At 41.0% G+C, this 12,473-nt stretch overlaps 1 protein-coding gene across 2 annotated transcripts in view; it reads right to left on the minus strand.

The window, feature by feature from the left end:
• Positions 1 to 593: 593 nt before the first annotated feature.
• TCERG1L (transcription elongation regulator 1 like) overlaps positions 594 to 12,473 on the minus strand; it is a 67,395-nt gene continuing 55,515 nt past the window's right edge. For both annotated transcript variants that reach the window (XM_084525852.1, XM_084525851.1), the window contains exons 10-13: positions 9,063 to 9,198; positions 7,100 to 7,189; positions 3,793 to 3,911; positions 594 to 1,586 (exon numbers count right to left, since the gene is read on the minus strand). In XM_084525852.1, the coding sequence (XP_084381978.1) occupies positions 1,430 to 1,586; positions 3,793 to 3,911; positions 7,100 to 7,189; positions 9,063 to 9,198 (502 nt within the window). In that variant the 3' untranslated portion in view covers positions 594 to 1,429. The remainder of the gene's footprint in view (positions 1,587 to 3,792; positions 3,912 to 7,099; positions 7,190 to 9,062; positions 9,199 to 12,473) is intronic.

Here is a 12,473-nt window from a genome sequence, read left to right on the forward strand (position 1 = left end):
AAGAACTGGAAAACAGAAACAATTTTCAATAAAGCTGCCAGCCTGCTCTGGAACTCTACAAACTTTCTAAATTACATCTTACATTAAGTACTCTGCTTTGAAATGCTCTGAGTTCATTTTTTCCAAAGCAACAGAAAACACCATTAATTTCCTTGACTATAACAAATACCCACAACATCATAAAGAAAAATCCCCATTCGTAGGAGAAAATGTCATAATCGCTCCTACAAAATATAAATCCATAAATCTAATGAATAATAACTTAAAAATGAGGTCAACTGAGAAAATGATTATGATCACAGATGGAAGAGGAGAGTCTGTCCTCCCCGCACTGGAAAGAGAAGGGACACGCTGCAGGTCGGTGTGGAGCTGTGCTGATTTCCTCCAGCCATGAGATCTGATCTTCACAGGCAGAGGGACGCCTTTGCTCTCAGTATGCTCCAGAAGGCCAACTGGCATCAGTGGAAATTTGCATACAAATCAGCAGTCCTAGGAGCTCTCCGTGGCTTTCTCCCTCTCAAGTTGAAATGATTGAGCCCTGCATTATTTTACCCAGTATCTCCAAAAGTTTAGAAACTTAAAAACCCTGAAAATTGGCTTAAAATATTTATTATTAATTAAAAAAGTTAAATATTTATTCATACAAAGATGATGAGAAAAATCTCATGCAGACTTTCCACATACAGGAACATAATTCAAATCATACTGTGATGGTTTTACAAAATAACTGCTTGATAGGAACTCTGACGGAGAAGTGCTGCTACCACTCGTGTGCCTGAAAGCACCGTTCACAGGAATTAGAGAGCTATTTCTGAAACTTAGAGTTTTCCTATGGAACATATGCCAAGATTTTCACACTCTTCACTAAGATTAACAATTAATATCTTATTACTACTACTCAGAGAACTGGACATAGACGTGTGAACACTGGGTAATGAATCCCTGCATACCACTGTACTTCTAAACAATTTATGATAATGCGTAAAGTTGCCAAAAGATTGCGATAGATAATTCCCCTAAATGATGAAAATATCTTGAGGTTGTTATGGATGGCATCTGCTTCTGCTTAATTACAAATCTGCACTGGATTCATAATTTGTGTATATTACAAGTAATTTGCATAATTAAAACAATTAAGGGATTGACATATCATGGCAATTAGAAATGCATCAAACTCTGGATGTTGTACAAAAGAGAGCTTCAATATGAAACATTAATTCTTTGAGAACAAAATATCCTTCAGACTCCTGCAGAACAGCCTTCACAACTTCTACACGTGTTCAACAAACGTCGTTAGAGGAAGTTTTTTCCAGGGATAGCCACTTCTTCGTTCAGCTGTTGCAAGTTTAACCTTTGCTTTAGCGTTCATTTATTTTCTTACCACAGTCACAGCATTGACTTCTGTGCTTATTGCCAGTTTCAAGAGCTTTTATCTCATTTTCCGTAGCCTTATCCTGTTTTCTTTGTCCCTCTTTTTAAGAATAAGTATGAATTGATTGAAAAAATGCTCTTGGTCCTTCTTCTTTTGAACAAGCCGAAACCGCTGATCTCTTCCGTACTTCTCTGCAAACTCCTTAAACGTCGTTCTGCAGAAAAGACAGACAGTTTGAACTGCAGCTTGGTCCACCCACCCCGACTCTTGGACCTGGATGTCACGCTTAACTTTTCAGGGGCACTACAATAAGGTGTGTTCTGGGGAAAATTTGATGAGAACATCTTGGCAACCCCTGCGACAAGGAAGGCAAGGCCAGAACAAGAGCTGCCTGGGCTGCTGCCTCCCCCATCGCCTTGCACAGGTTAACTCCCTTCTTTGGGTTTGGGGGACACCCGGGCGATAGCTGAGGGGCCAAGTGTGAATCATTAGCACTGCACTGACACAAGCAGGTTACTTACTCCTGCCTTCATCTCTCCCCAGCAGTTCAATTCAATAATTAGCCCATAATAGCAGAAGCACAAGCCTACGCCTAATTGCTAAAGAATGCACTTTGCCTGCCAGCAGCACACGGTGCCTGATGGACGGCCGCGGTAGCTTCAGCTCCTTTAAAACAGCAACAAATTAATTGTAAAACTGAGAGTTACAGGCACGACACAACTGAAATCCGCCGGGAGCTCTGCTTGGGGATTTCACGGGCAGGACCAACATTTTCAGATGCAAACATAGGATTTGAGGACAAAACACTGCCTGGCAGCACCTCTGCAGGTCCCCGTACGGGTGGGCACCTCTGCGGGTCCCCTTGCTCCCAGGACCGAGCAGAGCAGCCGGGCACTTCCAGGTACTGGCACCCACAGAGCGATGGCCAGGACTTTGTTTTTAAACTCCCAGACTTTTGGAATCTCTTAGGTACACATTGCCCAAGCAATGGTTTCTAGCTTAATTTGCTTTCAGGTTGCATTCACGGTGCTGGGATAAATGATGGAAGCTGGAGTTAATGAAGAACTGGAGCAGCGCGATTATGATAGGAAAGGCAGGAATCGCCGTGTCGTGCACATGATTGCTATCGTGTGCTGTCTCTGTCAGACCTGAAAGGCATACAGGGAATGCTGGAGGTGCTCCAGGTCCCGTCGGTGTTTGCTCTGCTGCTGCCAAGCCTGCCTACCCTGTGCTCCGGCTGCTCACTGAGCCAGTGCTGGGGGCGCTTTGCAATGCACATCTCTGGGCTTACACCGTCCGGCTGCACCGCGCCGCTTCCTTCTTTGTCTTGTCAAGGACTTTGTTGAGCTCACTACACTCTGTCATATGAATTTTACAACATTTATTGTTGGCTCTAAACGCTGTGGATTTGTAACAGTCACTTGGGTTTGGTTCTATTTGAAATATTTTCTATTTATTTATCTTACTGCACACTAACATCAAGCTAGAGATTACTGCAGGCAGATGAATTTCTCTGACATTGGGATCTCACAGCTAGCTCAACAAAAACATTAAATGGTAAAACGTTCTCAGTTCCTGCAGGCCAGCATGTTTTTGCCCTTGCAAACTGAAAAAGAGATTGCTGGAACCAGCATTTAGCTGTTAGGTTATCTCGGAATAGTTTCTGTTTCATTGTAAAAAAAAAAAACAACTTTCTATAATTATTACTTCCATAGATTTTGATGTGTTGTTTGCATCTACGTGTCTAGGCAGGCAGTGCTGTACAATCACCTGCAGATTTTAGTAGAGAAAACTGTAATTTCTTAGTTCCAACAATTTAACCAGACTTGTTATATATAAACCTCTTTATTTCCACATCATTTACAAATGAGCAAATGCCATCCTTAGCACTGCATTTGCTATCGTGCAACCTTGGATCCATTACTTAAAAATCAATGTAGAAAAATAAATTATTGTACTGCATGCTTTATTTTAATTTAGTGATGTGGTACTACTAACAACTTTGTTCAGTTATGCTTCTCTTCCATCAAAACCCAAACAGTTTTTCACTAGTTTTAACTGCATGCCTAATGTAAGTGCATTAAGGTACTGATTTTATGTACACTCATGCTTTATATAATTATACCATATATATGTGTATAAAATAAATGTGTTCTGCAAAATATTACACGTTGTAAATGAGAGAGAAACAAACAAACAAAAAAAAAGGAACAGAAAGGGAGAAATGGTATATTCTCTTTCCCAGTAATAACAGAAAATACTATCAAATATTACTAAAGAAATGTCAACACGGCACTGTAACAATGGATGTGGAACCTTGCTATAAAGAGCACATTCAGTTTTGCAGCATTCCAGGACTGATAAGCATACACTAAATGAGAAACCTTGTCTGAACAGATCTTCATAAGGCAATGCCATACCTTGGTGATAACTTGGATTCTTCGAGGAGTTTTTTAAATTCTTCTTTGGCTAACAACAATTTATTTTTCTTTTCTTTGTACTCTTCTCTTATCCTGGTCTTGACAAACTGTTCAAATATCTTTTGAAATAAGGGAAACAAGATACAGTATTTATTAAAAAGGCTTATGCTATTTGTGCTTCATTAAAGGGTTGTCAATCTCAACAAGTACAACTCTTATCTGCCCTCAGTACTTGCTGACTCAAACACAGCTGAATCTGCTTCACGGAGCACTGACCACGTGTTTTCAGAAACAGGCAGATGGAAACAGGCATAATTTTGACAGATAATGTAATCACTCAAACATCGAGTGCAACATAAATCACAATTTCCTGACTTGCTCAAATCTTCATGCCTATAGCACTGTTTTTTTTTTCTACCCCGTGTCTGTACAACTAATTGCATATATTTAGTTGGGATCTCACATCTTTCCCAACTTGCATTAATTCCTGAAAACGTCTGTAACGCTAAACATCAGCATCCTGTATGTTACCCCAAAAAAGCCTGAAGACCCTTCAATTCAATTGTCAGAAAACATGAGCTTACACATGATTCTCTCTACACATATACCCGAAAGCTTTACTGCCTTTGGAAGCATTGACAGTCTTCATCCTAAGAGCACTTGGCAGCTAAATATGCCGCAGAGTGCTCCACGTCAGGGTTTTTGGTGTCTTGGAAAGGAACTAAGGACTTCCCTACATCTGAAAATTCTGCCAACTGCTTTAATCACATCGTAAAATACCAAAAATCTGATCCTGCTGACTTTGTGCTCTGAAAAGTGAGGCACACCAAGCTGCTGAGGAGCTGCTCCTCCGAAAGCTGTTAGCTTTCCGTGTTCACCATCCTTCTCTTTTCCCCACACATGATGTACATTGAATACGATTACAATGGTTACTGCCATGGTTGATTTCTCATCAGCCGTGAAGATGCACAGGTGCAAATCTACGTTTCATGAAAGCAGCACTACAACTGGTACTGGGCATGGTATGTGAAAAGGGGAAGAAGCAGCGCTGGAAAAGTAAACATCAAAGGTGGCCATGCAAGACCTACTATGACAACACAGGAAATCTGAATATATGATACTGCATGCAATTGCATAAGCTGAATACGAGAGGAGATGGAAAAATGGAGCAAATAAAATCTGTGAAACTGTTACAGCTTGCTTTTCTGCTATCAGTACAGCTATTAACGACAGTCATAAATCAAAATTAACAGATAGCTCATTATCTAATACAGTCGCTTCTTTACCCTTCACTGATCCTTGACTAAAACACAGTAGCATCTTTCAACTGTTAATAACCCCTTGGAACATATTGCTCAGTAGGCAGATCAATCTGTAAATATTCAATAAGGGGTCATTATGTTCCTCAGGCAGTGTAAGGACACGCACCACCGCAGCTTGCAGTCCTGGAAGTCAAACCCAGCCCCAACAGACGGTCAAGTCAAGACCAAGTTCCCTCTGACAAGTGCACACCACACTCAAAACACCTTCCCTGCTCTTTGCAGGCTACCTGCTTGACCACAGGCAGAAGAAATCTGTGGTACAGCCAGCCATGCACGCATGCATCACTCCCTCACGCCTTTCTTTCATTGTGAGACAGTTTTCACCCCTACACCCCTCAAATACTAATCCATTTGTGTAACTGCACAAGCACTGGAGAGGCTTGCTATTTGGGCCACACAGTCAGCATCTGTCATGGTAAACGTTTCTGTGGATCTAAATGAAGTCTTCTACCAACGTGAGTTGTGTTTCAGTACACACTTTCATGAAATCATCGATCCTTGTCCAGCTCTAACTTTCTCCTTAAACTTCTTCCCAGAGGAAAATGAGGTCTAATTAAAGGGAAGTACTTACAGTCAGTGTCCAGACCTCTTAACTTCAAATTTAGCAGCTACAATAAATTACATACATGGCATGTCCTCCCAACCTTTTTTTTTTTTCCTTTTTTTTTTTTTTTTTTTTTAGCCCTGGCTAGTCGAAGAGCTCCTGATGATCATCCCCTCCCACCACAGTTCTGAACCACCCTCAGCCCTGAATCACTCTCGGAGCCAACATCTGCCTGACAGAGGCTTTCTACCCACTGGACTGCTCGCTTCTCACAGCCTCTCCTTGAATTAAACGCACCCCACAGATGAGGTCCCTGTCAGCAGTGCTTCAAGCAAAGCTCCACATTATATTATGTGTGTTCCTTATGTATTTTTATTATATCATCTCCATGGCTGACAAAATAAAAGAAGTAATGTATCTTGATTGACTGATCAAGGTCTAGGTTTTGTCCTTGCTGATTCCCTGAAATAAAATACAAGGCTCCTTGCTTAGCCTCTTATTTAGCAGTATTTTCCACTCTAGCAGTTTCGCTCACATTTTCATTCCCATATTTCATTATTGTTTTATTTCAGGTTTTTTTCTCAGGAAATAAAATATTGGAAAGGTGGTAAATGAAGATGCATGTGCCCAGCCCCTCAGTAACTACCTACAGCAAGCTCTCTGGAGAATCCACAAGACAATATGGGTCTCAGTGCAACAGAATATAAATAAGTAGTACATTTTTCATGATGTTTATTTTAAAAACGGACAATTCCATATTCAAAATTCTTCCTTTGCCAGGGTGACAAAGAACTAGTAAGGAAGATATACGACCACAGAGTAAAAGAGTTCACCTTCCCTGCCACATCCCTGCATCTCCCCTAAATTTTTTAGACTAATCTGCAGTCCTGGAGTCCTTTTAGGTCCTCGTGATAATTAATGCCCAAATAAACAAGGCAGCAAGGAGTATACTTCCCTTTGCAGCCGGCCACAGAAGCTATAGCCATTCAAACACATGCAATCACAGCCAACACGCTCGCTCCATTTACATCTAGCAAGTTTAGTTATTGAAAAATATAGTAATAAATACTGCCAAACTCCTAGAAAAAATTCTAAGTAATAAAGTAGTCTCCCCACAATATGTAACATAAATCAGAGTGGAAGCATTACCTTATGGTCATTAGCCTTTCTACAGCTGAGTTCCCCCGACTCATCTGGCTTTGGTCCTACAACCTAAGAAACTGCAGCTCCTCTCTACATGCCAACTTACTTGCTGCCTTTCAAGGGCAACAGCACTTTCCTATAAACACAACCTAAATTACAAGCCCCACTGACAAATTCAAAAAAGAAGCTTCATTTCTGTGCGATGCTTTTTATCTTACCAAGATAACCGCTCCCTTACCCGTGCTAATTTGGGAAATGTTTGCCACCAGTCAGAAGCGGTGCTGGCAGTAATGCTCACCTGTTTACGTTCTTCTGAATTTAGCAGAAGGTATCGTGGATCAAATACTATTTTGTGCAACTCTTTCTCCCATGTAGAAAATGCTGAAACCTGTGAAGTATACAAATACAGCCGCATTAAAGAATTGTAATAAGGACTGAAAACAAGCAAATGTTCCATGGTTAAGCGAAAGAGTGGTTCAGAAAGCTACTGAACGCTCTAAAGATGCCTCAGAGCAGCTGGAAGTTGCATTTCAATCTGGTCCTGGCAATGCTCTGGTTGCACCCATGCCATTATTGTTGGTTTGCTCTAGGACATCTCAGTGAGTATCTGGGAGATGTTAACTCCCAATTTTTTGATGGAAAGGATCTGCAGCAGAAAGGGAAATGCTGTTTTTATTATCCTCTTTCTATGACAGAAGCACCAATTTCCATTTAAGTACCTCAGCTTTAACTCCCCCTCTTCCAAAACTTTAATGCTAACCCAAAGGAAGCTGTCAGTGCATCATACACTGAAGAACTGATAGCGATAATCTTCAAAGCATTATATTAATATCAAGTTGATATTCATATTTGATATTCATATTAAATTTATCACTTCCATACCATGGTGTAGGTGTCACCACCTCCATGTGGAGGCTCCTACCTTGTTCTGTTCTCTGGCATGGGAAGCTGGGTGTGCACCCAGGCTCTGTGCACCACCCTCGGGATTCTGAGAAAACTGGTAAACTTTCAGGAGGATACTAACAGAGGTTACGTTTCTACACAGGAAAACTTGCCGCAGGCTTAGGAATAGTGCTGTCACCTTGGGGTTGCACCAATATCATATTTTATTTGTAATGCTACAGTATATTATTCTTTTGTTGATATATTTTTTATATGAAGATTCATAACTACGCTGAAGAACTAGATCTAGCTCAAGCTCTTTGTAATGCTGTCAAGTACCCTCTTGAAAAATAACAACATTACAAGAAAATGGCAGGAGATGTCCTTTTAAATAACCCGTTTAAAATAACACTAATGGCCTCAGTGCATTTCAAGAAATGCCAGCCAGCTGAGACTAACCAGCAGCTTGTCTGGACATTTAAAAAGGCCTAGGGTAAAAGTAAAGTAACCTATTTTCTAACTGTTTTTAATTAAAAGCAAAAACAAACAGTAAATTGACTACATTTCTTACTTGATGGGCAAGTAAACAGGAAATGAGGAATCTTTTTATAGAATACCCTTCATATAGAATACCCTTCATAATTTTGACTTATTGTCCTTTACTTTAAATTTCTCAGCAGAAGTTTTTTCAAGCAGTATTCATTTATTGCATTATTTAAGCATAATTAACAAAATGTATTAATAAAGCAGGTCTGTTTGGAAATAATTTACTGATGAGCTTCTGAATCTCTGATTATGTACCTTTAAAATCTGATTATTACTGACAAGTTTTACAAGCTTTACTGTCTAACAAAGGATATTTTTTTCTTTACAGAAATTACATAAACCTCTATAGAATACGTATCTGAAGAGTGTTGGAAGAAGGTGTAAAATCTGCACATACTACTCCAGTGCACACCCATTTACGTTTGCAGGACTAAGGACGGAGCCTGTTATGTTCATTACTCCCGCTCCCACTCTCTGGAAGGAGAAGGGATGCTGGGGGATGAATTTCTGTGCTGGCACCTTTATGTTTATAAATAACCGCATCCAGAATTCCTCACGAATTTTGGTCATCTCTGGGTGCCTACACAGGGATTTATTCAGAACTGCACCTGCAAAAGGGCTTTAATGCTGCATGGCCATGTTTTACTGGAGGGCATTGGAAGAAAAGTCAAAGAAACACAAAAACTACCTGGTTAAATAGATAGAAAAATACACTCCCAATAATTCTCCATCTGAATGCCAACTCAGAATTATGAAATGATTCCTGCAGTGGTCATATGGGATGCCCTAATTGACAAACGAGGTCTGTCAGATCACCTAGGCGTGCTTCCTACCCCTCTCTCCAGCAGCATATCTCGGAAATGTGTGATGCGCTCTTCCAGGGGAGGTGTGATCTGGTGTCCTGACGCCTTCGCTTTTTGCTCCTCCGCTTCTGCCTCCGCCTGGTCAGCGGCTTGGGAATCTTCTGTTCTTTAACAAGGGAAGACAGAAAGCAGTTCAGAAATTGTAACCTTCGGAGGGCATTTTTAACCCTCTCCAGCAAACGCCTCAGGACGGCGGGATCCCTCTGCAGGCAGGGAGCAGATTCTGCCAGCAGCCGCTCCCCAGCCCTGCAGGCAGCTATTTATTAACTGCAGGTCTGCAGGGGAGCTCCAGCGACTTGTTAGGTGGAAGAACAGCCCATCTGTGTGATCACAGAGCAACTCAGCACCAAAATCTGACCTGTGTGTCAAGCTACAGAACAGTGACAGCTTCATATACAATTTGTCAAAGAGCAAAGATGTTAAGAGTGACTTAAGGGACTCATTTTGTTCTCTTCTATTTTCTTGTCTCTGTTTCTGTGCTCCCACACGTGAGAGGCAATGCTAACTGTTATGTTCCCGTGCACCCCAACAACTTGCAGCTAACCCAGGAGAAAAGCTTCCAGGCAGCTTTCTGCACGTTGTAACCAAAAGGAGCACAGAGCAGCGTAAGGGTGATCTCCTCAGCTGTGACCCTACAAAACTGGTGTAATCACCACAACCAAACACTTCTACAGCAGGTAAATATCCCGAATTCACACTGCTCTGCATCCATCCTACTGCTGCTGATGGCTTTCAGAAAAAAAAGGATTCAATAAAAAATTAAGGTACTTTCTGGGAAGGCCAAGAACCCTAAAGTGATCACAACGTACAAGTGAGGATAATGAAAGTAAGCTGCTTGATTCTTAGCTTCCTACTAGGCATGGCTGCGTTTGCTAATGATGCAATTTTCACTAATACATGCTATTCAATACTTAGGTTTGGAATTTCAACATGAAAACAATTTTTTTTTTTAATATTTCCAAGCAAATGAATTCCATCAGTATGTAATCTGAGTCCTACTTCACAATCTTCCCTCTATAAATAATTACATTACACTTACATTTATCCTAGAATGCTCTAGTACCAGTGATTTGAAAGATATCAAATTGTTATTCTTCACGGAACGGCAGTGCTTTTTACATTGCAATAGCAAATTTTATTCTGTAACATGATCCATGAAAGGTCCAATCCCATTTCCAGTACACACAAAGAGCTTTTGCAAGATGAAACTGTGAGAAATACAGCACATTGCTCAATCAGCTCGGCACCAGAGAAGCCTTTCTTTTCTTCAATCTTTCTCAGGCGATTGAAAATGTTGTTGAATATTATACAGACTTGCTTTTTTCTCATGCCAAAGATTACAATAAAGAATACAATTTTCCTTAGCAAATAATGCAATAATCTGCACAACAAAGTATGTGACTTCGAAGTCAGAAGGACACATACGGGTTTGCAACTAGCACAATTTTGGAAGGCTGCAAATCTCAGAACAGACAGGACACAAACTGGAATACAGGGAAATCCATCTAAACAGGACAAAGCTTTTTGACTGTGAGGGCAGTCAGCTGCCCAGGGAGGTTGTGGGGCTCCAGCCGTGGAGATGCTCACACCTTCCTGGGCACGTCCCCGAGCCACCAGCCGTGGGGACCTGCTGCCAGCAGGGTGGTACAGAGACCCCCATGCCCTCCGTCATCCTGTGAAGAACACCCAGTTGAGCCAAGTTTCTATGAAGATTTTTTTTCTTTTGTATAGGGTACAGTTAAAACATCACCTGAGTAAGATTTGCCTTCAGTATTTTGAAGCAGTTTCCTTACACCCCAAAGAAATGCACGGTAAGTGCACCAGCAGCTTGTGGAGTGCAGAGCTCCTAAACCCGTAAATGCAGATTCTGGCTGGCAGCTCTGGAACAAGTCTCGTGCAAATGTCCATGTGAGAAAAAAGGGAGTTCTGCCTTGTTCTGTAGTCAGCTTTGGGTTAGGTCCCCTACCAGCTTCGTCAGCAGCAAGCAAGCAGAAGAAGAAGTAGAAGAGCAGAGCTGGTTTTGCCAATATAAATTTAATAAGTAAATGTGGATGTAGACATTAGTGTGAGTATCAGAAATGACAGAAGTGCTGCAATCAGAAGCTCTACCCAATACCTGTGTGACCCCTCTAGCTGAATTGGGATGAACTGTATTGGAACTTTGAGGCAACTGCATCCTATCATTAGCACCGGGCTTCCTCCAGCAGATCACCTAGCAGGTGATTTATTGTATGCCAGAGCAACCACGGGATTTACTGAGGTAACTGAACTTCCAGAGAGAGCACAACCAAACTGGAATAGGGATTGCAGCATGCTTTAAAACAAACCCTGAATGCATGCACCATCTCCTTTTTTGTTATATTTAACCAAGAAAAAATGTTGATATTGCAAAAACAAGCAAGTAACGTGTGCCTGTGTGTAAAAATGAGATTCACTTTTCTGTTCTCCTGCAGATTTCATGCACAGCACTGCAAATGTCCACCTAACACCTGCCTCTCGCTTGTCTGGCTGTCTGAAGAAGCCGAAGCCAGCATGGTGCGGGAAGACACCGTGCTGAGATGAGGGCTTGTGGGGGACAGTGGCGTGGAGGCCCCACAGCCTCGTCCAGCCTGGCACCTGCACACCCGCAGCCGATGTCTGCTCAATGTCCTCTGGTGAATAAGGCACAGAAATCCAATCCAGCTGAGATAATATTCCTTATTCATAAATAGAGACTGGCACAGGCACCATAAGCCCAAGACTTCTTTGATGCAGAAATCTCTGAATAAATGCATTTTCTCAAGTTTATGAACAAGCTTCTGTAGTTTTGGAATTCTGTTTGCTTGGAGTTTCATCACCTCAAGCAATTGTTAAAAGGAATCATCTCAATGGCACACAGAAAATACCTGCTTCTATGCACAGGTCCCATGAGCAGCCCGTTATTGTGAGACACACTGATTTCAGTAGAAGTGTTCTTAAATACTTTTATACTAAATATCAACTTTTATCCTAACCTTACAAATACAGAATAAATATTAAAAGTATCTGTATTTACAATATATTAAGTATAAATGCATGCTTTCTATATTATTAAATGCTTAAATATTCTGAGTATTGAACTCAAGGTATCTGATTTCTCCTTCATAACAATATAAACCCATGGGAACCCTACTGAGGTCAAACTCCCCACTCAATGCAGCAAGGCAAGAAAGGCAATATAGAAGAGAATAATATTATTTTCAATACCACCACTTGCAAAACACAGAAATGTGTTGTGTTTCCTAATCAAAATGCCCACAAATACAGAAAACAGCATTATACATATTTATTTTACAGATATTTTTATTTACTGTTCCAAACCAGCACACAAATCATAGCCAGCCTGTGTTGACCTTATATGCA

Source organism: Aythya ferina (genome assembly GCF_964211825.1).
Source record: "Aythya ferina genome assembly, chromosome: 7".
Taxonomy (NCBI): Eukaryota; Metazoa; Chordata; class Aves; order Anseriformes; family Anatidae; genus Aythya; species Aythya ferina.